The sequence below is a fragment of the Neolamprologus brichardi genome, chromosome 13 (assembly GCF_056152115.1).
Source record: "Neolamprologus brichardi isolate AB-2024 chromosome 13, ASM5615211v1, whole genome shotgun sequence".
Classification (NCBI taxonomy): Eukaryota; Metazoa; Chordata; class Actinopteri; order Cichliformes; family Cichlidae; genus Neolamprologus; species Neolamprologus brichardi.
Genome location: NC_142116.1, coordinates 24,691,491 through 24,719,192, shown reverse-complemented (window position 1 = coordinate 24,719,192; position 27,702 = coordinate 24,691,491). Strand labels below are relative to the sequence as shown.

The 27,702-nt window shown below is 39.1% G+C and overlaps 1 protein-coding gene across 3 annotated transcripts in view; it reads left to right on the top strand.

Moving 5' to 3' along the window:
* The first annotated feature begins 2,499 nt into the window (after nucleotides 1-2,499).
* The window catches only part of rmdn2 (regulator of microtubule dynamics 2), a 38,317-nt gene continuing 13,114 nt past the window's right edge, over nucleotides 2,500-27,702 (top strand). The window contains exons 1-5 of one of the 3 annotated variants that reach the window (XM_087850357.1): nucleotides 2,500-2,552; nucleotides 6,979-7,433; nucleotides 20,174-20,351; nucleotides 20,441-20,543; nucleotides 22,661-22,721. In XM_087850357.1, the coding sequence (XP_087706483.1) occupies nucleotides 6,988-7,433; nucleotides 20,174-20,351; nucleotides 20,441-20,543; nucleotides 22,661-22,721 (788 nt within the window). In that variant the 5' untranslated portion in view covers nucleotides 2,500-2,552; nucleotides 6,979-6,987. Of the gene's footprint in view, nucleotides 2,553-5,529; nucleotides 5,626-6,978; nucleotides 7,434-20,173; nucleotides 20,352-20,440; nucleotides 20,544-22,660; nucleotides 22,722-27,702 lie in introns of those variants that run through there. The other 2 variants (XM_087850356.1, XM_087850358.1) reach the window with 2 other exon arrangements.

Sequence of the window (27,702 nt, the reverse complement as noted above, 5' to 3'; positions counted from 1 at the left end):
TATATTCTGGCTTTGGTAGAATATGTTCACAGTTTTTGGTATCGCAATTATAATCATTTTTGTTTCAGAACATAGAGTGCATTTATTTCTGTTTGCCGTGGTGCAGTGACCGTCAGAGAAGGGAACAGGAGTTTGATTAGACAAGGAAGATGATGATGTTTCCTGTTGAACCTATGTTTCTACCAATATATATTGAGAAGAAAACAACAGGAAACAGCTGAAATACTCATTTTGTCTGAAGATAATTGAATATACAATGAATTAACATTTTTAAAACATTGTGTTTCTGTTGACTCTTGAGACTAAACTCTGCTGCAGTCCCTTAATCTCCTCCAAGACTTTAAGTTAAAAAGAACAGGTCACTTATCACTAACACAAAAAATTACTTCTAGTTACTTATTTTTGGTATCTTTTTGTTATTATTATCATTTTTATTTTCTTTTTACATTTGCTTTATTACAAGGTTTTGTGCTTGTCATGTCTTGTGTGGCTGTTTTACATATGTTATCAGCTTATGAGGGATCCAATCAAACAACAAAAGACAAAAACAGACTTGGGATTTTATGTAAATGTCCATACAACATCAACATAAAAATGCTGGGGTCATGGTTAACCTGCCATACAGAAAATAAGAGAGCATAAAAAAATGAATGCAAGAAGAGATGATTAATTTGAAAATGACTTCAAGGCCTCTTGATGTTCACTTAATCTCTGTTATCGTCTATACTTTGACTGCGTTCAGTTAGAAAAATAGTTATTACTTGTGCATACTTTTACAGCTCAAGCCAAAATTATGTAGGAAACGGACACTGATTCATTTGGCAATGGGAAAAGGGAAGACAGCTCGCCATGCAAACATGCAGGAATGCTATTCATGCTGCTGAGTAATACCGCAGTTGGAAGCCGCCATTGCAGACTGATGGGAATACTTTTAAACTGGGATCATGTCTTGGAAAAATATTCATGTTTCATCCACAGATGAAGCCTGAAAAACTAATTTGGGTTACCCCAGTTAACCTGCCAGACACCGTAGCATAAGCCCCCGCACAAGCAGGACCATGACTTTCAGCAGGGAGAATTTCAGTTTAACTGGGATGCAACTCACAGGTTTGTGTTGATTTTTGTTGGTTTTCTAACCTTGGGGGGACGTACACATTAATTCACTACAGCTGAGACTCTTGGCAGACCTGAGGATAAGAACACTGAGTGCTTGCAGCTGAGATAGTCATCAGGTAGTGCGAGTGCAGACCTATGAGTTAGACTTCCCCAGCTCCTCACGAACATGATGTTGTGCATTCTGTTGCACAACAGTAGCCACATCTTCATGGCTGAATGAGTCTTTAAACTATCTGTTAACACGGCACGCAACTGATACAGAAGTTTTTCCTCCCACTGAGGTAGGCATGTCATGCGCATGAACACTCCTACTACAAGACCGACAGGGAACAATGAGGCTTAACACTGTGGTTTGTGTGTGCAGTTCTGAGAGCGATGCCTTATTTCTCCCACATATTGTTTGACAGCTGTGATGAGCTTCTGTGTGTGCACAAAGGCAATTCTGGGGCCATGCGATATGAAAGTTTTGGCAGATGCGTGCTGAGTGGATAAAACAAAATCATTGACAATATCTGCTCATCTCCAAGCTTTGACCCGACGGGAGCAAGGCCATGGCTGGGTGCGCCTCTCTTATCGCCATATCTTCATCTGTGAGGCCAACCCAGAGCTGCTGGCCAAGCTTTGTTTTTTTTTTCTTCTCCTTTTTGCACCACCATGCCTCTGGGTTTCAGGTGGGCTTTTTGTTCCCTGTGGTAACTGGATGCAGGCTGTGGGCTAAAGAACAATACCGCTTTCAGAGAGCAAGGAAGAAACTGCACGTAGCGATTCCCACGGCATATTATGCAAGGGAACTCCTCATTACCCCTGTTTTCAAGAAAGTGTGCTTACCTCCCTCTCTATAGGCTAAAGGAAACATCCATTTAGAGATCTCATGTTCATCTTCTAAATCAAATAAACACAGTCAACTGAGAAAGAAGTCATTTATGTAACTCACCCACTCGTAAGGTCATCAAGGACATTGTGGTTGTTTTCTTTTCCCTCCCCTGAATGAAATGTTTCTCAAACAATTAATCATGAACTTGTCTTTATGTGCAGATTAAAAAAAAGCATGAAGGAAGAAGAAGATCAGCTAATACTAATGTAAATAAACAGAAAAGGATGATTAAAAAAAATACAAAACTCAATGATTTTTGGCCTTTGCCATAATTCAAGGTCACCTTTTTGGGGATTTGTATTGGACATGATATATGTTGATAACTAGATAACTAGGGAAAATCTATCAGATTAAGCTTGATATCCTTGAAGATCATTTTTTTTAATGCTTTAGTGTTTCTCTGTTTAATCAGACCATGTAAGGACAGTTCTGTGATTGCAGAGTGCAGGTCCAAGGTTTATGCAGTGATAATACGTGTGCTTAGCAGTTTTTTAAATCCTGGAGGACATTCTGCTCAGGCTCACTGCAGAGAGACACTTGTGTGAGTGAAGCATACACAGCGGTGAGTCGTTGTTTGCGCTTATTATTTCAGAATAATTGCTACTAGTTTTACATAAAAGGATTTTTAAAAACTAGTTAGATGACAAAGTCTTTGCACTTTCGTTAGAGATTGTAATTGTAAAGAACATAACATTTTGAAGCAGTTATTATCTGTGTTTTCTAAATGCAGTTCTGGCACATTTGCTATTGTAGTGGACCTTGATCACTCTGTGCCTGATTATTAACTCGCATGTTGAAGCCAAGTTGAGAAAAAATTGAAGCGAGGAATGTTTAAAAACTGAAAAATAAATTGACAGATGCTACACGTAAAGTTTAAAAAAGGTGACTGCAGTGCAAACATTGGAGTGCAACAAGAAGGAAAAAGATCTGAATGGCATATAAGGATGTTGTTTGTGCATTATCCATTTCATATCAAAGCTCATTTTATCGACATGAAGGACATGTTTCACAGAGATAGTTGGAAGATAGGAAAAGGCATGTTCTGTGATTTGTTTTTGTTCTGTTAGAGTGTAGGCTAGTGATGGGATTTCTGGCTCTTTTTAGAGAACCGGCTCTTTCGGCTCAGCTCGGCTCACTAAAAAGAGCCGGCTCTTTCGGCTCCGAACCGGCTCTTCAGGTTGTTTTGTTGCTTTAATTAATTAATTATTAACAATAATATAAAATTATGCAGAAAGGGAATTACTAAGGTAAAAAGAAAAGTGGTTTTATTTATATATGTTTATATATATATATATATATACGGTTGCCCCTAGAGACAAAGCATGTACAAACTCCAAAACACATTTCTAGCGTTAACTGAACTTCCAAAACAGAGCTACCTAGATCACTTAAATTACACAATTGAAAGCATATGTGTATTGTTTGGGTATTTATACACAAGCACTCATATATATTCAAATAATTTAAAAAAAAGTTCATTTACCTGTTACCTGTTGCTGGCTTGTGTAGCCACTAGGTAACAAAAGCTCAACACTGCGCCTAGCATCCTGGAGCACTTCTGTCGTGTTTTGTACGTGTTTTGGAGTTTTTATGTGTTTTGGAGTTTGTACGTGCTTTGTCTCTAGGGGCCATGGTAAATATACTTTTATTTATTCACTCCACATAAAATGTAATAAATAAATCATATAATACAAAAACCAACTATTCACAGTTTAAAAGTTAGTTTCAACTTTTAACTATTTAAATTTTCAGGTTTTTCCTTTTAAATTTTTTTAAAGTGAAACAACACAAAACACTGCAAACCACAACACAATTAAATATAAATTAAAATATGAAAACAGAAAGAACATGCATATTCTCTGTCATATACGCCTGCATGAATAAACTTTCTGAATCCTTTATCATCTGCAACTGAAAATAGTTGTGGATGATTACTATACCTTTCTAATGTGACGTTGTTGCCCCTGGCTCTCTCTCTCTCTCTCTCTCTCTCTCTCTCTCCCTCTCTCCGGCTCTGTACCTGTGCTACTGCCAGTGCAACTACCGCCCCTCCCCCCTCTGCCCAGCGCAAAGCACAAGGCTTGCGTGCGGAGTGAAGCAGAAAAAAGTGCGAGAGAGAGAGGGTGAGAGAAAGAAATAAAAAACCCACCACTCGCGATAAGGAGCCGGCTCACGTCGTTCACGTCAAACATCCGGCTCTAAGAGGCATTTCGTTCGCGACCGACCCATCACTAGTGTAGGCCTGTACTGCCACATAGAGCATATGTGAGCACACATTCAGCTGAATATACAGTAATGTGCAAAAATCTTTAGTCAACCCTATTTCATTTCCTATTCTTCAGAAATAGTTTTCCAGGATTCTTGAAAGATGTCAAAGCTCTTCTTTACGTGTTTGCTGCCTTTTGTTCTGTACTCAGCCAATCCATGGTTGATAGTGTTCCATTATGTGAAAACTTTGAAAGCCCTTTAGACAATCTGGAGAGCCTTCAAAACAATATAGTCTGTCTCTTGGGAAGAAAAATAAAAATAAGACAGGGCTAGATCAATGCTTTTGCACACTACACAGTAAGCAGTATTAGAACTGTTAAAATTAGAGCTGGAGCCTGAGAAGTCTCTTCCATCAAAGCCACATTGTGCTCTATGCATGTAAGCACAGTGTAGCACAGATAAGCATATTTGACAGCCAACAGGGTTTTAGCTGCATCAGTGGGAGTAACTGAAATGGTCCACCCATATTCTGCCTGGTGAAATAGAAGCAGTGGCTCTTACATCCTTGCTTCTCCCAAATGAACATACTCAAAAGAAATCAGTAACTAACAAAATAAAGTTTCTTGTGCACTGAGGGTAGCGGGTAGAAAGGATTGTTTTTATGAATGGCTTAAATACAGACAGGGAAGCAGACCTACTGTAAATTTGGAGTTTTCTTTCTACTAAACATGTCATTAGTGGCCCTGTGATGCATTAGTGACCTGTGCAGGGAGTATCTTGCTTATCACCCTATGACAGCTATGCCATGAGAACCTTCTGTCCCCTCAGAATAAGAGGTTAAGAAAAGGGATAGATGAATAAATTAATTAATAATTTTAGAAATGTCTCATTGAAATTTAAAATGTGATTTTCAAGAGAAATCTTGTGACAGCAGAAACTGCAGCGGTAGCAGAAATTACAACAGATATATTATAATAGCTATGCATTAAATATCTGAAGTGGCCAAAAAGGGCTCAATAAAATATAATGTAGAACACAGATAAGGCACAATAGCGCAGAGTGACAAAAGTCATTGCAATACAGGCTTTCTTTATTATTATTTTTTTTTCATATATATATATATATATATATATATATATATATATATATATATATATATATATATATATATATATATATATATATATATATATATATATATATATATATATATATAACCCATTCATAAACTCGTCGACAGCATTCTATTAACCAGTTTAACCAAATATATTAAACATAAGCACACAGAACCATCAGCAATCAATTTTTGTTTTTGGCACATAACCGGAACTCTTCCTTTCGGCGTCTGAGCCAGCACGGAATGTTTTTGCTGTCGCACCAGATAGCTGTCAAGCCGACAAGTGCCTCCTTCCTTACCTTACAGTAAGGTGTATATTAATGTCACCTTTCATTACTTTTACGTACAGTTTGTTCATGTAAGACCTCGAGATGATTCTCTGTTACTGAAAGCAATCAATTTATGTTTTTGTATCTGTGTGACGTTAGCGTGTCGCTCTGTTTTTAACGTTTTTAACGTATCGTTTGGTAACTGGCGACTAAGAGCTAGCAGCATAACTTCATGATATTGTAAGCTAATTAATTAACACAAATATCGTCTGTGCTTCTAGTGAAGCTGTGGTATCTCACAGGGTACTGCTAAGGAAAACCGTGAAAGCTTTTAAATTTCTTAATGTGCTCGGGCTGCATTAGCTGCTGTTTGACTGCTGGCTGACACGCTCCCTTGAAGATTATGTGTTGATCCAATTATCTGAGGCTAGCCACTACTAGCATATGTCTTTGTAAACACTTTGTTGCTGACTAACGTCAGACATTTTCAGTGCTGGCAGAGTCTCGTTTTATGTGTTTCATATCTGGTGCTTCGTTAATCAGAAAGGGGTTCAAATGCTGAAGTTGGTCGGAAGTGTAATGTGAATTTAAATGTCATGATCATTTGTCTTAAAGAAAGCAAAGTATAGCCTATTATCCAAACAGGAGAATGTTGTTTTCCATATAGTTAAACTCTCGCTGTTGTGTCCTTGCTTCACTTTAAGTAGACCCTGTGCAGGCAAATCTTTCTGCAAGAACTAAGTACATATTGAAATCAGTGTTGACAATGCTCCTTTCAGACACTGATCATTCATGCAAGTCATGAGACACATGTGAGTGAAAGGGCTTTTGTTTTTCTCTGTTAGCATGGTGTAAAAAATTATATCATGGAAAATTTTCAATATTTTCCATCATTTTGTTTAAGGATGTGAAAATCAAATATATTTTAAACCCATTACATTGAAGCTATAGTGTTTCAAGCACTTTAAAAGCTCAAAAAATGTAGCAAACTTATCATAACATATTAAACTCATTTTGAGTTTGAGGAAATGGCTGTTCAAACAGTATAAATACAATATATCTCTGAGTTTAGTTCAGTTCACAAAACCACCGTCATGTAAAAGAATGCTGGCATGAGAGCTGCGCTTATGACAATTATAGACACCCTTCATGGGGAGGGTGAGCCACAGAAGGTCAATGCTGAAATGGCTGCTTGTTGGCAATAGTGTTGTATCAAAATGTACTCATGCAAAGCTGACTAGAAGGGAGAAGTGTGGTAAGAAAAGGTGTGAAAGCAAAAGGGATGGCCGCAGCCTCAAAAGAATTAGTAATCCATTAACTACAATCTTCCTTTCACAGCAAAGTTTCTGCAGTCAGTGACCCTCAGGTTGTTTTTTTTCTTTGCGTATCTTCAGGTTTGCAGGATGGCCCAGACAGACAGCAAGGTACTGGTTTTGGGAGCGTTGGCTGGAGTGGCTGGTGTCAGTTTGGCTGTGGTGTGTTACCAAAGTTTTAGGTCTCGGCGAAGAGGCTCGTGCCCGGGATTCCAATTTCACCGCACTAATGAGCAAGGCTATGGTCTCACGCTGGTGGATGGTCCTGGTCTGCCCAGCGGTCAGGCCGAAGTGCTGGATCGCCTTGAAGCCCTGATTCAGTGTGTGTCGGAGCTGAAGGATGAAATGAAGGCGCTGAAGAACGCTCTGCCATCGCTGCAAGACCAGGTCAGAGAGGAGTTCAGGGGACGTGAAGAGGCACGGCGAACTGGCTCTCTGCACAGGACTACGCCAACACGAAGGAAAAGAACTGCAGCCACTGTCGCTGAGGCCAGAGCTACAGGCCGGAGCTCAGAGGAAGCAGAGAGTGAAGGAGGGTGAGTACTTTAAAAGCTGAGAAATTCAGTTTTCCCTTTTTATTATCTGGTTAGAGATTTCTTAAAAATGTCTCAGCAAATGTACAACAACATCAGAATCTTTTCCATTAACAGATTCTATGACAGTAATATGCTTTCCTGAATTGTCTGTATCTCAGCAAGCCATAGAAGTCATTTGACTTCCTCCGATGCGCTCTTTTGCTCACATACACATAGATACATATAGACTTAAACTGAAAATATCAGATTAACAGGATTCACACACAAAATTATGCCCAACAAATGCTACTTTTTACTTACAATTCCATCCCATTACACCAGCCTCACTAGCTGCAGCAGTTTTGAATTTGCTTGTGATTTTAAGTGATGAAGAAGCCGCTAGATCGAATAAATCGATACATCTTTTCAGTTATTTTATGTGCACCTCATGTGCTGTTAAGGAGCACACACTGCATGTGGCCAATCTGCCAATATCACGGTACTAATGCTGGTACGCTGATTCAGGAAGTGCAGTGGCTCAATAATAATGACATATTTGTAAAGTAAGACTATAGTGTCCTTCACTGTTCTTTCTTTGTGAATTATAGAATAGGGATTAAGTGAGTAACACTTAGTTTGTCTCCATAAGTCAGTTACAGACTTCCCTATTGCAGTTTCTGGCTTGGTTTCATAATTGTTACACCCTTAACAAATCTTAACATTATCACAGAAGTGAATCTGTGGTGTAAGAAAAGCATGTGCTGCAATTAAAGTTAAACAAAAGATAATGCACACTTGTGGTCTGTTTTAAGATGTGGGAACGAAAAGGCGCTTAAGAAGAATTCGAATCTCACTTTTATTTCATTATTTCATTTCTGTGAAGGGAAAAGTATATGGTTTTCTGTGGTTTCCTGGGAGCCAAACAGCTAGTTAGATTAAAGTGACGTGAAGTGAGTCACTGAGCAAAAAGGGAACCTGTGATCTGGCTAAAGCAAAAGCCCAAAATGAAACAGAAAGCACATGCAAAAAAATCAAGAGTTCCAATTTAATACAACAAAACAGGCACTTTGATAAAGATGAAGGGGAAGATGGGACTGATTAGGGTTTAGAACCAGATGTGGAAACTGTGACTTACCTGTAGTGATTTGCACTGTTTGCCTGTAACACAACCATTGTGGTGACTATAATGAGCTCTTAACACATAGATGAAACAGATGAAGGGCAAACGGGAAAACACCTGGAGCATTAGAATTATGCTAAATAATAAAATGACATTAAAAGAGGAGCCAAAAAATTAGAAAAACTCGACAAAAACATAAGAATTCAAAACTCAACATCGCTAGAATAACAGGAATTAAGATAGCAATAAAAACTAAAAGAATTCAGCAGAACGAAATTGAATAAGATCTCCAAAACCTCAGAACAGGGATGTTCTTCTTTCAGTTCTAATGTTTTATGTATCAAGACATAAAAAAATCATCTGGTCTTTAGCCATTAATGTCATTAATGTGTCATTTAACAAAAACTAAGGCAAACTATAGAACCAAAGTGTGAAATCATATAGGTATCCAGAGGAGTTATCTGCTGCTAATCACATGTACTTGATTATCTGAGCATCAGCAACTGTGAATATGCTGCACGCTGATATTTTGTCAGTTTGCAGGTCTGGAGGCTTCAGGTGTGTTAGTTGCTGAGGAGGACGGATATCAGCTGTTTGTTCAGTCTGGGAAGGGTTATATAGTTGTTTCCAAACAATTTGGGAGTTTATCATTCATACAATGAGAAGGATTATTCACAAGTGAATAACCTTCAAGACGAATATCAATATTCCCAGGAGTGGACATCCCAGAAAATTCACCACAAGGTCAGGCTCTGCAGTGCTCAAAGAATCTCAGACATAACTCCTCAGTTAGAATGTTAAATATTAGCCATGCCACCGGACAATGATCCCAAGCAAAGTAGCAAATCTGCAACAGAGTGACTGAAAAAACAGTCCAGTCAAAGTCCAGATTTCAATCTAAAATGCTGTGCATAAGTGAATGCCCACAAACCTCCCTGACCTGAAGCAAGAGTGGGCCAAAAGTCCTCCACAACGATGTGACGACACTGATAGTCGTACAGAAAACGATTAATTCAGTTTATTCAGCAATAAACTAAAGGTGGTGCTACAAATGACTGAATCCTGGGGTGTCGTTTGTTTCTCCATACACTGCTCCAAAATAAGTGCACAATAATATGTGCTGTTCATATGAGGTTGTATTTTATTTTGACTCATGAGAAATGCAACTTTTTTTATCTTCATAAAGTATAGAGTATGAATATGTTTTTATATGGACACAAAGAATCTGTGACATTGTTACACCGTTTGTCCAGCACACTTCACTCAGTTACCCTCCATGAGCCTGTAGAATATAACAATATCTGCCTCACTTTATGGTTGAAGAGCAATAAATGTAATTATATTATAATTATGCTAATTATCTATAGCCATACAATCATCAGGCTGTAGTCATTTCTTACTGAAAGTAGTTCTAATCACAAAGAAGCAAACAGATAAATATCTTAACAGGTGGTGACTGGTAAATTAGTTTCGGGTTAGTTTACACGTTAACAGCCGTATTTGTTGATCATTATCTGCTTTTAGGAGACTTTTGGCCCACCTACTTTACCAGTTAAACCCGCTTGCTGTTTTTTTGCACTAAATTAGATATGTGACAGTATGTAGAAAGGCCTCAGGTGCTGCAGATAACAGTAGACCAATCAAACACCGCATGCCCAGTCATCCACCTCCACCCCCTGCCAAGATGCCTTGAACTCATGCCAGCCATAGATAACATAAACAACAGGTGTGTCTATTGTGAATGGACAACCAGCTAAAATCTCATCTTATCAAAACATTATCAGGAGTTAAATAAGGACGATTAATCCGGGGCCTTAATATTTTCACCGGTTAGGTGCATTTAAGTTTTTGTTGGACCCAACAGAGACAATCTGAACACGCAAACTCTCAAACTTGTATAAACTGTGAGCACCAAACCAGAAAGAGGATATTTTAGCACGCTTTATCCAGCCACTTAACCTGGATTGACCCCCTGCTTTATTTATGGAGGAAGTGGAGCATGTCAAGTGCCAAAGAGACATCACAACACTGGGTGCAGCTCTATTCACATCCCAGCCGCGCTCTTTTTAGGTGTGCAGTGAGGCTTGGATCAGAGGTGCATGACTCCTCCCCATCTCTGTTACCATCCTCCCAGTGATTAATGTACTGCCTTGGAGCAGATTTTTCAAAAAACAACTTAAAGTAGGCCAACTGAACATCCAGCGTGCTCTGAGTGTTTAATTAGTGGTGTGCTTGTTGCTTGTGCCAGTAGCGCATGAATTACTTTAGTTGGATCTTATTTAGAAGACACTAGGAGCCCTTTTTTATGATGTATAAACTTTTCAGGTCGCTACCACTGCCCTCCTGATTGGCTAAAGAAACAGTTGGGAGGTTTCAGACTGCCCTCTAGCAAATGTGTTCACAGGTTTTGAGTGACAGCCATCGGCCGCATCAAATGCTCCTAATTACAGTTGGGGTTATTATGCTTTAAAAGACATCACATCACGCACACACCTCCTATAATTAAAGAGCCTGTCCTGCCGCTCTGTTATTTGTAAGAGCAGAGGGTGTGGGGGTTAGCTGGGAACAGTGGAGTGAAGAAATTCCAGCCCCTTAGGGAGTGAGCGGCGTCCCCCTCCTAGTTAAGATTTCTAATCCTCACATCCATTTTCAAAAGCCTCTTCGTGTCTTTTCAGCCGTCTCGAAGCACAATATCTCCACAAATTATCCCCGTAAAACCCACACTCTAAGCATTAAGTAGAAGATATTGCTGAAATCCAAATCCTCAAGATTAGCAAGATTAGTGCATTTTTTTTCACATAAACATTTCAGGTTAACATTTTACCTCTCCTCCAGAAAAAGCGGGTGAAAAAGAAAAACTATCTTAATCTTTGTGATTTACTAACAGCACAGAGGAGAAAGAAGCAGGTTTCCAACAGAGGGCATCGTGCAAGTGTAAACAGGACCTTCAACCTATCCGAAAGCAAGCTCTGCTGCAAAACATGATATGTGCACATCGTGACCAGGCAAAGGCACTTTTTTCTACCTTTCTGGAGGTCATTCCTTCAAGTGTAATGCTTTTCTGTTTGCATAATTGCAAAGATTATTTTTATGAATCAACTTTGTCCTCTGTTTACAAAGAGACTTCAAGTGTGACCAGTGTTGGCAGTACAGCCTGCCTCCAACCTGAGTGCAATAATGTGTTTTACTCAAAGAAGAGAACAATTAGTGTGACATAACGGCAGAGTTACAGAGCGGCGTAGTGTCGATCAAAAGCGGGTACAGGGTCAAAAGTTCCAGCTGTTTACTCCATTCACTGCTCATGTGTCACGGCGACTTCCTCAAAGCTACCTTTCTGCAGGTAAGCAGACCCATCAATCACACTGTCTTTGTGCCAAGCTGTCAGAGGCCTTATTTAAAGGTGTCTTGTAGGAACTTGTAAATCCTCGAACAGTTCCCACTGAGTTTATTCACATCACGTTGCTGTAGCTCAAGGATATTACCACTTCTTTTTTTCCTTTTCCAAAAAAACAAGCATTTATGACATCGGATAGTTGTTGATTTAAGCAGATTTAAGAAGGAGTTTTGTTTAGCGGCGGGCAAGCCTGATCAACACACAGAAATGTTTAGAAAAAGAAGTTCATTGTCTGCTTTGTGATTAAAAGATTTAGTCTAACTTCCCTGTGACGTCATGCAGGTGTTGCTTCGCAGCTGTCCATATCCACTACATTCACGTCTATGTCCTCAGATTCATTCTTCAATGAAAGGCTATTAGCCAAACAAACACATCTGTTAACTCGAGGAAAATAGTTTATACTATGCACTCATTTCAGCTGTCTGATGCTTTCCTCGTCAAGTTGGCTCTGACCTATATCTGTTAAGTTTGACCACCCACGTCTCCCTTTTAGGTTGCTTCTTTATAGACCCGATCTTATAAACGTGATGCAAAAAAGGCATTTTTTTCCATTAGCATTTTAATCCGTCAGACAGTTTCAGTCAAACTATGTTTAATCAAGTTTTCGCTGTACAGTATTTAATCCGTATTTATATTAGAGATGGCACGATACCACTTTTTTATGTCCGATACCGATATCATAAATTTGGATATCTGCCGATACCAATATGAATCCGATATAGGGTATTTCATAATCAATAAAATGTTTTTATAAATATCTTGCTGCATTTTGTATAAGTTCATACTCGAGTTTAAAAAACCCCCACTAAAGCCAGTCTGTTAAACCTGTATGCAAAACATACACTGCATCCAAAATATTTCATAGTTCAGCAACACTGATCAATCTAATAAACTTAAACCTGCACCATCCTCCCTATTCTGGTATTTTAAAGAGTACTTAGTGGAAATATTAAACAACCTAACTAATAGGGTTGCCAACTCCCAGCAAAAAAAAAAAAAAAGAAAGAAATAGGGAACCACCATAATGCTTAATTGACGTAATCAACTTGAATTTAAAGCTTGTGTTAATTAAAAAAAGGCACAGAAGTCTGTAATTTTTCTACAGTAATTAAATAGATTTAACATCTTTCTTCAACAGAATTGCAAAGGAAAAAGTACAGTAGCTTTCTAGGTTATAAATTTGACTTAATAGTTGCTATAGACAATAATGGATTTCTATACATTTTACATCAGACGAAAACTTTGGTTGTAAGATTCAGATAATTATTTTTTAAAAATCTAGACGTGAGAATTAGAAAGAAAAGTATGTTTTTGTGCCCCCCTTTCCCTGTTAATGCCCTGCCTGGCCCCCTGGCAAATCTTTGCTAGATCCTGGTGTAGAAAGTAATCTTAAATAAACTCTAACAACAGCTTATCAAGCTTAAACGTGCTGCCGTTGTTCAGCCTGGTTTCCTCTTTCTGGCGCAAAGTGGGTGATAAACAAACAAGAGAGACGGGGGTCGCGACAGAAAAGCCGATCAGCTGATCGTTGATCAGTTTCAATTTGAAGTAGCAGCAGGAGAGGAAGGGAGAGAGAGGCAGTCGCTCCATATATCGGTTGTTAAGCTTAACGTGGGGATGCTTTACAAACATTCAGAGATGAACTTACACACTTGCTTTACTTCTCTGGGATAGCTTTCTCCAAAATGAAATTCTGGTTTAGAAGCACGTAGTGAGGCTCCAAATGCTCAACCAGACCGCCAACTGGTCTCGCACGCCACTCTATCACGAGACGCAGACTGCTCCGACGTGCTAAGGTCATGAGCTAGGTTACGCTGTGTCGCTAGTTTTGTGAAGTGCTTTTGTGATATTTAATGGATCGGATTACATTTTTTATTTCTCTCCGATATCCGATCCAGTAATTTAGGTCAGTATCGGACCAATATGTAATATCGGATTGGTCCATCTCTAATTTATATTCAGATGATGTGGTATAGAGAGTAAAGGTTGATGCTCACTTTTCTTAATGAGATCGGTTATTTTGCAGGTGGCCATTAGCACCAACACTTTTGACCAGCAATTGCTCCTCCAGATGTATAGAACTCTTGCTAGTTGGCTCATTCACCTTTCAGGACTTTCTAGAATATAATGAATTTTACTGTCGTCATGAAAAAATAATAAGTCAATTTATCAGCAAGTTGATTATATTGGCTGTTATTAGCTACTGGATAACCTATTAGTGTCAGAATTTACAATGGATAAAAAATGACAGAAACACCCTTCAACTATGTAAAGAGTGTTACATTGCATAGTTTGCCCAATAGAGGGCAGTAATGTTATCGGCATTAAAAATCCTGTATTAATCAGGCTCTAGTGTCAAATGATTTATGTTGCTTTGTTGTTTTCTCATTTAGAGTGAAGTGTTTGCTAATAATTGTTGTGTCATATAATTAGAACCTCTGAGTTTGCTCCATGACGCTCCTGGTAGTCGGTAATTTTGTATGTTGAAACCCTTGAAAAGCCACAGTGGGTGTTTTGTCTGTTTTCCTGTTCATCGGTATAGGAGTATTTGAAAAATTCACGTCAAGCTTGAAAAACTGGAATACCGATACTGTTCCAGTTTGCTTCCCAGTACTAATTTTAGTCTGCTTCAGCATTAATAATGCAGACAGAGGTCGATCAGGACAGTGATTTAGGTATTACAACTAATCAGACCAAGGTGCACAGAGTCTGTGGGTCAGTCATCATTTCAAGTCAGCAATTATGCATATAATCATAGTGTGAATATATCTAAAAATACCAAATCTAGTCGTTCACTGACCTCCAGTTCGCTCTGTGGGCTTGATGGGCCTACATGTCTTTCAATGGAAAGCTCTTTGAGCTGTAGTCTTTACTCTTTGCTATTCTTATTTGTTTTGCTACAAGAACAAAGCAACATTTGGTATTCTCAAGAAATGTGCTGCTGCCACCCTGCTGTCAAATCCTCTGTCACTAGAGTTATGATCCTTCCTAGCTGATTAAAAACTGTTCCAGGTGATGGAAGCAATCCATCACAACACATCAAACTCAGGAAGTTGTGTAATAAAACACACAAAAAGAGTAACCTGTCGGATAAATTGCTTATTCTATACTCTGTTCCTTATTTACTGTGTATTGCCAAACACTCTGCTGTAATTTATTTTATCTTAAATATCTTTGTGACCTTCTAACAGGTTTATTGGTCACATTGATGACTCTCATACACGTGTTTCTTTCCTGTTTACTTTTGGCGACATTGCAGCTAAATGTCAAATGTGCAGCTGTGTACATCCCCACTTTCAAAACTTGTTTTTTCATCTGCTATTTCAGGAACAACGTTTTATCATATCCTAATAGAAGTGCTATTTATGGAAACACGGTAGAGCTAAAAATAACGTGGCTGGAATGAATGGCTCTATTCTTTATTAATGTGCAGTGTCATCTTGTGACTGCGAGAAATGAATGATGCGTTGTTTATCACCCACATCTTTTTCCAACACAACACAGGGGGTCATGTTGAGAAAGTCAGTGACGCTGTCAGCTGGCTTGTAGGTCGGTAGGGAAAGTGAAAGGTGACATCAGCGTTTTTAGGGGGAGGGATGGAGAATAAATAACTGGATTTGCTCCAGTCAGTCGGGCATTGTTTCACAGCAGGCTTTCATTGGACCTGTCACCAGACTCTGAATAAGCTGAGCTGCATGCTCTTAGGCCCGGTGATGTTGGGATGGTAACTGGGGTTTTGTTTTGAAGGCGGTAACTGTGGAAACTGCCATTACATTATAAGCTCTATTAAGAGGTTCCTTCTTTGCCCCCTTAGGCTCTGCACACTGAATGATCTCCCCTAGGGAGCGCACAGCCTGTTTGAAAATGAAAGTAAAGCTTCAGGAACCATTAATGTTGCAGTGGGGAGTTAAAGTGTTGTTCACAGCTTTGTGCATGGTGCTGATTACAAAGCAAGAAGTTCTCTTTTTACAGGATCCAGTACTGACTGGATAAAATTCATTATGAACCCATTTTTAGGGGGTTTCTTTCAATTAGCAGCGTTTGAACCTCCATGCTGTGTTACCAAAGCTCTACTTTTTTTAAAAAAACAACAAGGGGAGGAGGAGGCGGAGGGGAGGAGGAGGGGTTGCTGAGCCACTCTGTTTAGGGTAAAATCATGTAGCAAGTTTATTCTTGGAGCAATTCAGCAGGCGAAACAGACCAAGAATAAACTTGTTACATGATGTTTGGCAATTATATTTAGCAATTCCTTTTTTATTAAATTTTTTTTATATTGAGCTTGTGTTCACACTACTAATAAACACCTGTTGGATAAACCTCTAGAGCATAGGTGTCAAACTCTGGCCCGCGGGCCAAATTTGGCCTAATTACATTTGGCCCGTGAAGCCATACCAAATTACTATTAGAGCTGGCCTACTGGTATTATACAGCTAATATATATATTGTTTAGTATTAAGCTTTGCTTGTTCCATATTCAGTTTTTCAGCAAAACGTGTTTGAGTCCATAAGAAAAGATTCATTCTTATATCTGGAGGAATAAATATATTTCAATAAATATTAATGTTAGCCCACAACTTTGTTCCAGTTTTGAATTTTAGCCCACTGTGTATTTGAGTTTGACACCCCTGCTCTAGAGCCATGCAGCACTTGCTTTTTCCCTGTATATTGTTATTATTTTCTTTAGGTGTTTCCATATAACAGTAATCTCCATGAATTTAAGCTTGTAAAGCTCTTTGTTATAAATTCCTCTTTGTAACACTTCACTTGGACTTGGGCTGGACTCTTGATCAGAGCTGAATGATGTAATCATAAAGTGAAGACATGATTCACTTTTCTCATTGTCACGCTATATGGGGGTGGCTGTAGCTCAGATGTAGAGCATCTACTACTTAGAACGTCGGTGGTTTGATCCCTGGCTGCTCCAGTCTGCATGCTAAATATCCAAGAGACTTACCCCAAGTTAGTTTTGGATGTATCCGTCAGAGTATGAATGTGTGTGAATTTTAATTAGAAAGGACTCAAGCATAGAAAAAAATGCATGTATGAATGGTTGTGAATGGGTGCTCAGGTGGATTAGAAAAGCACTATAGAAGAACCAGTGCATTTACCATTTATCATTCTGTGTGATGCTGTGCAAAATCTAATACATAATTATCCATGTTTGCTACATTATCTGTTAATTATCTGTTAAATGCTTTGACCAAGTGGTCAATTTTCAGGGTCATCCTGAGGCGTCAAAGATTATGGTTGAAGTCAGCCATTCTTTTTCACTAATCTGCACCATGATTATAGTCACAGAAGGTCTCTCTCCCTTTCTCTCTCTCTCTCTTGTAATACTATTGTCTTTGTTTGTGAGGTCCTTTCCACACACCCTAACCCAAACTTAATTTGCATGCAAGTAACAGGAGGTTTTCTGTATATTATGTGCGTGGCCGATGTTGAAATAGTTCTTTCAGAGCTGTGCGCTGCTATTAACACCGCCAACATAATAATGGTTCCTGTACAAACATATGTACATTACATAAACACACAGTAATACAAATAGATCCTTAGCTTCTTTTTCTTTCAACTCAAGTGATTCATGAGCCGTGGAATGGCGTGACAGGAATGCGTTGATCACTCAGTACGCCACTGCCTGTTTCTCCACCCGAGAGGGAGTGAGGGAGGGAAAAAGGGCTGTTGAATGAATTAAAAAGACAAAAGGATGAATGAATGAGAGAATGAATGACTAGTGCAGTGAGGCTAAAGATAAATGCAAGGCTTTTTTTTTTTGGTGAAAGTTAGTCCAGCATGCTGTGTTGCAGCTAGATCAAAAAAAAGTAAGAACACAAAAGCACCCACATTCAAATTCTTTTAATCTGAAATGTATTGGCCAATAAATGATTTGAGCTTCGCCTGCAGGTATTAGGGTTTACTTTGGGGTTAGTGTGTAGAAGGAGATTGTAGCAAGGCTTTGGCAGACTATCTCAAAATGATGGTATAAAAACAAACGGAGATTAAAATATATATGAGGCAAAGTCTGGTTTCTTTTGCAGTTACAGACATTCTCTGTTTCCTGCTAAGCTGCTGAATGTGACAAGCCAATGAATCAGTTATTTAAACTCCTGACTAATGCTAAAAAAATAAAAATCAATCCTGTAGTTAAAAATTTTGACTTTGAGCAATAAGATTTACCCTTGCTGAAAACACTTTTGCAACCTTGTTTTAAACTGTGCTAACTAATGTTTCTAATGACCCAAGTTGTAATACATATATCTGATTTTATTTTTTATTATTATGTATTTATTTAGATATTTGGATATTTGTTATGTGCAACACATGAAAAGCCAGATTCACTAAATGGGGAAAAATATGCTCCGTTCTAAAAACAATCAGTCAGTTTATTTCAATATCATGTCTTATTTCAAAAAATAAGACATGCTTTTTTTCTCAGGAATAAATATCAGCACCGTTAGCAATAAACTAAATAGAGAGCAATTCACATTTAACAGAAATTCACATTCAGGTATTAATTTTGTGCTAAGGAACCTTCCTCTTTTATAGGACTATAACCAGATGCATCCAGCAGGCAGCCAGCTGAGTTGACGCCCTTCAGGTTGTGTTCATTTAGACTGACAACATGTTGGCAATCTGCATTTATAAATTATACAGCAATTATTTGTAAACCTTCAACAATCTCTCTGAGATTTATTTTAGTCAGTTCAAGTCAGGCTGTGACTATTTGACTGAATGACTCTTATTTAAATGTATTTAATAAAATATCAACATTTAGTGTCCCTGTATAAATACTGCTGTATAGTTGTTGCGGGTGGCGGGCCTACTGCAGGGTGGGCCCATGTCCCTCATTTGGGATGTGCCTGCCTGGTGTGTCTTAGACTAAGGCCCATCCCCAGGCACTCGCCCTTGGGCACCTACCCCAGCTGTCTCGAGGGCAGGGCCCCAGTAAAACCTATCCCGGGCAGGGTGAGATATTCTCTAGATCTTTCACTCATTGGGGTTTTTGAATCACTCTTTGTCTGGTCCCTCACCCAGGAGCAATTTGCCATGGGAGAGCCTACCACGGGGAGAAAGCCCCCCGACAACATAGCCTCTGGGATCTCTAGGACACATAAACCCCTCCACGTCATGTAATATTTCTCGGTAGCTGGTCACCTTTCCTACAGTGTATACTATCATGCACTTAACTGTTTGTATAAAAATATTGACAATAGGGGTTAAAAAGCATTTCCATTGAAGTAAAGTAGATCGAAAAGTGGGAAAAACTCCCATAATTTCAGTGTATAAGTCGATTTGTGCACTTGACTTTTACTGTAGTGGCACTTTATCGTCAACAGTTGCTTTCTTGGCTAAGGAAAATCTCTGCAGTTCAAATGCCCTCATATTACTCCTGTAATCACTGCACTCAGGGCTGTGTGTGTGGTGTGTGGTGTGTGTGTATGTGTTATGGGGTGGAGCTGGCAAGCAGCCCTGCGGCACAAGGCACCTGTTGGGTCCACGGGGTTTATGTCTGAGGCCCGCTCCGACACATCCCTTCAGAACCATGGCTCACAGCCCAAAACATTCTCTTAACCACCAATGACGCACATGCAGCCACTGCCAACACTTAATAGAAGCCTTTCATATTTTTTACCTTTGTCTGTCTTTCATTTTCACCTGCCTTTTTAATATGGGTATTTTTTTTCTCTGCCATTGCTACTTAAGTGTTAGCTTAGGGAGTCAGTGTGTGTGTGCAGTCATTGAAAGGGCACCATAAAACTTCTAACACAGGCATTGCGTGCCTCACAGTGCTAAACAAGTCTCCTTGTGTTTGTGAAAAAGCCTTCAGGTAACTAAAGTTAGACTTTAGGAATTCCTTAAGAGCTAGCATTTTTAAACAATTAACAGACCAACTTATATAAACAAACCTGGTGCCTTTTTTTTTTTTTTGTGCATAAACAGGCAGTGAATAGGGCTTCTTTATAATCAGCATCTGGCACAGAGTGGCTTGTAAAAATTCTCATGATGACAGGATTTTGATTGATCTGAAAAGCCCCACAGCTGGGGTGAGTTCACCTCACATGTAGGGCGGTTTATTAATTCTTCTTGAGGTCAGCGTATGCACTTTGCTGATAGCAGGATGGAGACGGTGTGGTCCGCATGTACGTGCTCAGCACAGCTTTCTAATCCACATCAGTAACGTTTAATTGCACATGCTGACAGCAAAATGAAGCTGCACCTCATTCTTTTGCCATTTGTTTGTACTTACAGGTACATGACTGCGCTGACAGACTCAGAGGAGGATGAGCTAAGTGATGCAGAAGAGAGGGATCAAGAGCATCCTGTGGACAAGTTGTCTCTCCTCATTGAGCAGATTGACCGTTTGCATCAGGGCTGTGAGTCTGACAAACGGGAAAGTCTTAATATCCTTTTGGAACAAAGAGAAGAGGTGTGTATACATTTCATTAATTCGTGTTTGTCTCCATAATAAATACAAAACAGTGTGATGGAGTTGTGTACTTTCATGTACTTCTCTAGTTTGGACAAAACTCGACATTTATTTGGCGGCTAACCCGAGCTTACTGTGACGTCCATGACATCAGCTTGACTCTGGAGGAGAAGAAGACCTACGCAGAGACTGGTAATTTACTAAAACTTGTTTCATGCCTCGTTTGACTAGCATTCTACGCTGGATATGAGATGTTATCTTATAATAAATCCGACTGTTACACTGGCCAACCCCCAAAAGTCAGTGTCTCATCTGGAATACCCAAATCCAAATGTGGTTTTAAGCAATTTCAGGGAATTGGCAGGAGTGCTTGGCAAGCTTGGACCAAACATAGCCCTGGATTGGTATTTATCTGTCATACTAGCTTGGATGCAACACGTTCATGTATCTTCAGTATAATAGCATATTGCTTAAGTTAATTACACAACACTTCTAGAAAAATTCAGTTCTTTAAACAGCACTGAGTCACAACTTCTGCCATGACCAGTGCAAAGATCCTTGTATAGTGTTATATTCTAGTCATTTACTCTAATTTCTATTCAAGGTAAACCCCCAAACATTGGTGTCTAGTACCTCATCTATTTAATTACAACAAGTCTAGGTTCTAATTCTAATAAACTCAATGGCTGCTTTTAGGTACATCTGTACAGATGCCCATTAACATGGATATCTAATCAGGCAATCAGTAACTTAGTGCATTTAGTAATGTAGACATGATCAAGACAATCTGCTGAAGTTTAAACTCAGCATCAGAATTAGTACTGAAGGTGATTTTGAATGTGGTGTAGTCGTTGTTGTCAGGCTGGTCGGAGTATTTCAGAAACTGCTGATCTACTGGGATTGTTCCACACAGCCATCTTTAGGGCTGAAAACAGAGAATGGTCAGGCTACAGTTCACAGAGCCTCACCAGAACTACACAGTAGAAGATTGACAAAATGATTGGCTGTGTCAGAATTTGGTGTCAGCAACATTAAAATCTTGGATCCATCCTTCCTTGTATCAAAGGTTCAGGCAGTTGGCGGTGGTGTGATGCCACAACCTATCTGAGTATTGTTGTTGGCCGTGTCCATCCCGTCATGACCAAAGTGCATCTTCTGATGGCTGCTTTCAGCAGGATAACGTGTCATCTCAGTGATGTTAGTGGTTTCTCTAACGTGGCAGAGTTCACTGACTTCAAAATACCCTCCACTGTAACCAGAGCTCAGTCCATTAGAGTGGCTTTGGGATTTCCTGGAACAGCAGATTCACGTCATCGTGTATGATAGTGCTGTGTCACTGTATGATTGTGCTGTGTGGACTAAAATGTGAGGAATGTTTCTAGCATCTTGTTGAATCTGTGCCACAAAGCAGCAATACTAGCAAGGTGTAATCCATGAGGTGGCAGGTGAGTGTAGGCTCAGTGGAGCTGATGGTACTGTACACTTAAATGAAACAAAGACAGTTTTTCAATTGACGATTGGACTGTTTCAGATGAAAACTGACATTTATGTATTTTTATCTATAAATTAACAACAACAAAAACAACAACAAAATGTCTCCTATGAGCTACTTTAAGTGTTAAAAAGATTAGGTGACCCTAGGAGCCTTTACAATACTTGTGTCTGAAGTTCAGAAAATTGTCCTTTTATGTTGCCATCTTTGTCCTGTGTACATAGGTAATACGCTCAAAAAAGAGGATACTTTCATATTAACTTAATGATAACAAACACTTAATCGTAAACTTCTTAATCGTTTACATTTGACCACAGTGGGTTTTATTTTTCCAAACAGAGGCTGTTTTGTTTTTGTTTGTTTGTTTTTGTTTTCATACTGGATTGACCTGTTTCTCTGTAATCCTTTCTCATCATTGTACCTCTAATCAGAGCCAGCCAGGTGCTTCCTGCTAAGGCACCTGTTTCAAAGCATAAGTAGCAAAGCATCATGTTTAACATTCTTTTAGATATTAATAGAGCGGCCAAAATGAAACGCATTCCACTAAGTGATGAAGGATTAAAAACTGAGCTGTCTTCCTGGATTGCATTTGATGTAACTTCTGTTTTATTGCTTTAATCCAGTGCCCATTGATGCTTCTTGATTTATGTGTATCCTGTTGTGCTTTCTTAGTCAACACACCCCTTGATTGTACTAATCCAGTCTCTGTTCTTTCGTCCCGTAGAACAAGAATGTCCAGGTTGCAGAGTGTGTGTCAGATTTATGTTTCAGCAGAGGATCATTATCTGTTTATCTGTCTTTTTCTCTTTCCTCTCAGGGAAGAAAGTTGGCGAGGAAGCAGTGAGCTTAAATCCTACATGTGCTGAAAGTCATCAGTGGTAGGTCTGAGCCGTTTCCTTGTGCTTGTTATCATTTAAATGCAACTTTCTTCTGTTCAATAAACTCTTTCTGATTTTCGCAATGAAAGATGTCTGAGATGAGGCTTAGCCTGAATATGAGAGAAGTCCCATTATGTGAGAATCTCTGTTATGCAGATTTCTAATCCAGCTAATTTTAAATTAAATGCTATGAGACCAAATGAAAGCACAAATGCAGGTACTTTCCCCAGATTAGAGGTGTCAGTAGGGTTGAGTGACTTGTTACCCTGGAGCGCCTGTTCCTCTGTGTTTGAATAGATGAACGTCTGACTCAGGCATTTCCTTTGGGTAGCCTACTAAATGCAGCTTGAACAAGAAAAGAGAAAACTCACACGGGTAAATGAAAAAAGCAACTTAAATATGAATTTGTTGGTTTATGCTTTACACCCAACCAGAAAGCCCTGCAATATGTAAAATACGAGTGAAATGGTGTCCTTCAGCAGAGCACTGCCGCATCCTTTGAAAGCATGCATGCTTGTCAGATAGTAGTAGCTTACATCTCAAACATCTCCTTCCTTTGGATCAGCCCCTCATCCACCTGATAGCATCACATCCAATTTAGGAATGTAAACACAAGCTTGGCTCAGTTCGACTGACGGTTATAGCGGAGTAACTCGTGTTTGCAGAAGTTGCAACAGTGAACTTTTTCTGCAGGTTGTTAGTTGTTTCACAGCAGTGCAAGTTGTACATGCATTGTTTGTAGCCGTACGTATTCAGCGCTTAGGGATGTGCTGCTGAACAGGTCGCTCCAAGGCATTTATTTTCATTTTACATGTTCTTGTCACAAAACAACAGCATAATTTAATGATACCTTTGTTGAATCTGACGCTAACAGACCTTTCAAAATGACTATTATTTGTCCTCTGTGGTCCTTAGTGTAAGTGGCAGTCACAGATTATTCCCGGACAAATTAAAGGAAAGGATATCAAGAATACCTCCTCTCCACTTGTACACCACCCCAGTCAGTCTGTGACTCAAGCAAAAATCCCCTTGCTTTTAATTAGCTCTGCATAGTGGGCCTGATGGCGTGCATCCCGTTTGTATTTGTGCAGGCCCCAATGCATTCCTCATCTGAAACACTGCTCATGTCAAAACTTGACTGATGGAATCTGTGGCTGAAACGGAGAGATGAAAATTGCACTAGATACAGTTATGATTTCTTCAGAACACACACGCGCACAGCTCCGATAAAATGCGAGCACATTTATCTAGCTTTTTTTTTTAAACTCGTCCTTAATGGAGGCCATTCTGAAAAACGTTTCCAATTTAAAGTGTTTACTGGTACTTGCATTGCATAAATGAGTGTCCAGTGTAGTTGAGATTATGTGGTTACTTTATGTATAGGCACACAATGTTCTCTCACAGAAAACTGCCCACTTGCGCCAGAAGTCCTATTTGTTCTGTTCGTTAGGGAATAATTAGCATTAGCTCATGCACATACCGCAACACTCGAGACAGCAGGTGAAAAAGAAGGCTGTGTTTGTTTAGCTAATTAAGAGGAACAGCTTTGAAAAAACCTTAATTCTTAATCCTGTATCCACTGATGGAATTTGTAAGATTCTTAAACCAAGCATAAACAGCATCTAAGTTGAACGGACAGAGCAAAGTAGGTAAAGCTGCACTTTGAGAAGGGAGGAGGCAGGGAGTGGGGACGGTGCCAGGCAGTGTTGCAAGGAAGTTTATGTCTGAGGTAACTGTTTACTTAGTGTACTGATGCCGTGAGAAAACTTGTCACCTGTTTTCCTGAATGCTGTTCAGCTTGTCACAGTTTCACAGATGTTGATTAAACAGGCTGCCAGTCAGTTTCTGCTCAGCCACTGAAACTACGTATAGACTTTACATACCAGTGAAAGAATGTCTTTTTGGACCTTTTTCTGCCGTGTGACCTCATTTAAGGTGTTTAAATTGATTGATTGCGATTTACCTGGAAGTCAAAGATGTAAAAGCGATAAACGGTGTAGGCACAACTGAAAATTGAAAGCCCAAATCGTTATTGAAATTGCAGTGGATTTATAAATGGCTGCCAGTAAACTCCTGTCACCCTTGCATCTATGAGTGACAGTCGAGCAGGTTGGGTGAGGGGGACTGTCTAAACAAACCTGCTTTGTTGTATCTGCATCTACCCTGGCCTTTTCTAGGCCAAATATGCTTAACGGTGGGGTGTGTCTATTGCAGCCAACAGTATTCCAGGTAGTGTAATAGGGCATCATGATTAGAATGGGGGCAAATTGGTTGGTAAAATGATTCAAAAGTCTAACCGAAACATCGAGCCAGTGGCTCACTGAAATGAATAACTAGTCAACTGTCTAGTTTACTTTAAAGGACTTTGCCTTTCCCCTTGACAGCAGTTCTAAATGACATGATTTCTCCATCAGGAAATTAGTTTGGATCATGGAAGAAAATGTTTTGAATCCCTAGTATTCTTTACTACATAACATTTATTGTAGGGAACTTGAAGATAATTCAAAAACGGACAACATAAACAATTTTGTTACCTTTACTGTATCTCTTACTGCTCATGATATAATTCAATTCCAATTCAATTTTATTTATATAGCGCCAAATCACAACAACAGTCACCTCAAGGCGCTTTATATTGTACAGTAGATCCTACAATAATAGGTACAGTGAAAAACCCAACAATGGTATGACCAGTGGGAAGGAAAAACTCCCTTTTAACAGGAAGAAACCTCAGACAGAACCAGGCTCAGGGAGGGGCGGGGCCATCTGCTGCGACTGGTTGGGGTGAGAGAAGGAAGACAGGATAAAAGACATGCTGTGGAAGAGAGACAGAGGTTAATAACAAGTGTGATTCAGTGCAGAGAGGTCTATTAACACATAGTGAGTGAGAAAGATGACTGGAAAGGAAAAACTCAATGCATCATGGAAATCCCCCAGCAGCCTACGCTCATTGCAGCATAACTAAGGGAGGATTCAGGGTCACCTGGTCCAGCACTAACTATATGCTTTAGCAGAAAGGAAAGTTTGAAGCCTAATCTTAAAAGTAGAGATAGTGTCTGTCTCCCGAATCCAAACTGGAAGCTGGTTCCACAGAAGTGGGGCCTGAAAACTGAAAGCTCTGCCTCCCATTCTACTTTTAAATACTCTAGGAACAACAAGCAAGCCTGCAGAGCGGGAGCGAAGTGCTCTAATGGGGTGATATGGTACTACAAGGTCATTAAAGGACATTATTTTGAGAAACGTGATCAAGGTTTAATGGACATTAAAGTAGCATTTCTCACTTGCATCAAAGCCTTAGAAAATACCCACTGTCACTTGGAGGAAAACAATTTCTTATAACAAGATTTGACATTCTTACCTTTCAGATAACATACGCACGGCAACAATGTGAGGAGAATTCTCCAACGTAAATGCAAAGTAAATGTTGCTGCAAATTTCTATTGGAAAATGTCAAGATGCTCAAATTAAATATTTGTATATTCAAATTCAAACTATTTAAAAACATAACTGAATATTTTTTGCCAAAAAAATCTTCCAAGCCTTTTACTTTTCAGCACTTGTCGCCATCATGACCAAGACTTGGACACATACTGAATCCATTACACAGCTAACACGTGGACAATAAGCAGTATCTTCTGGTTGTCTCATCTTCAACAGATGGGTGTTATCTTTTTTGGTCAAGCTTTTGAAATGTTTGGACTGCCATAGTCAGAACTACTCCTTATAGGACCCCACCCGTTATGTTACTTCATCATTCACTCTGAATGATACCAGATCAAAATAAATCTAATGCAAAAAAAATTACAATTTGCTGTGTTGTGTTTAAAGTTTCAATTAATGAGGTAAGCAAATCCTTACTGTTGTCAGTATCACCCACCTTAAATGATGTCACACCTGCTGGCATGCTTCAGTATTTCTTCTTCTTCTAGGGAAACTCCCAATTTTTGTTACCTGGTACAAACGGCATGACAAGTGAATCCAACCTGGAAGCTTGGTCTGCCTTTTAATGATGCATTGACTGATTGTGCCAAGAGTTAAGAGAGGTGACACATTCTGCAGAAATACTAGAAAAACTTTACTGAACTCTTAGTTTTCTGTTTCAGCTTGGTTCACAGTTTCAGTGAAGCACTGTTTTGTGTTTCTGTTTTGTTTTCATTTTTTTAAAGCAGTGAGACTGACAGTAATAAAATGACGAATGACCAGTGTATCAACCATATCTGTTGCTCGCAAATTGCTAGCAAATATTGGTATATAAGCAAATGTAGTTAGGAATATGTTGGTAACAAGTTATAGATCAAAGGGTCTTCATTGTGTGTATGTTTACATGTGGTTATGTAGAATAAAGCTAATGCTAAAGTTATGTCCTTACTATAGTAGCTGTACTCTAAAAGCACCTTGAGGCAACTGTTGTTGTGATTTGGCACAATATAAATAATGAATTGAATAATAATGTTAAAAAATTAAGAAACAAGATTCTGTTTTAAAAAAAGAAATAAAGAAACCTCTTATGTGTCTACGTTTGATAATGTTGATGTTGATGTCATCATTACACCTCCATCAAAAACAAGGATTATACTAAAAGCAAATGACTTCCTTATTTAAAACTATTGTTAAAAAATAATAACTAACCAAAGTTTGGAGACAGTAGGACCTCATACAAGAACAAAACACATCCTCTCTGGGGTTTTATGGTTGTTTAAGGCTTTAAGTGATGAGGTAACAGTGGTCACCTTAGGAGAGGTTACACATACTTTCCCACTATGTCATGCGCCGAGTCTCTTTGAGTAGAAGGTGAATAAGGACTCTTTTGAAGTTGGATGTGTATAGAGGCACTTAACTTATTCAAAGAGCACCTCTACCCCTGCATACTACCAGTGTACTCCACACTGTGAGCTGCTAAAATTAATTTCATGTTCATGTCAACTCTTAATACTTCAATTTCTCCTCTCCCAGGTTTCAGTTTTCAAAAGCACTCAGTCTA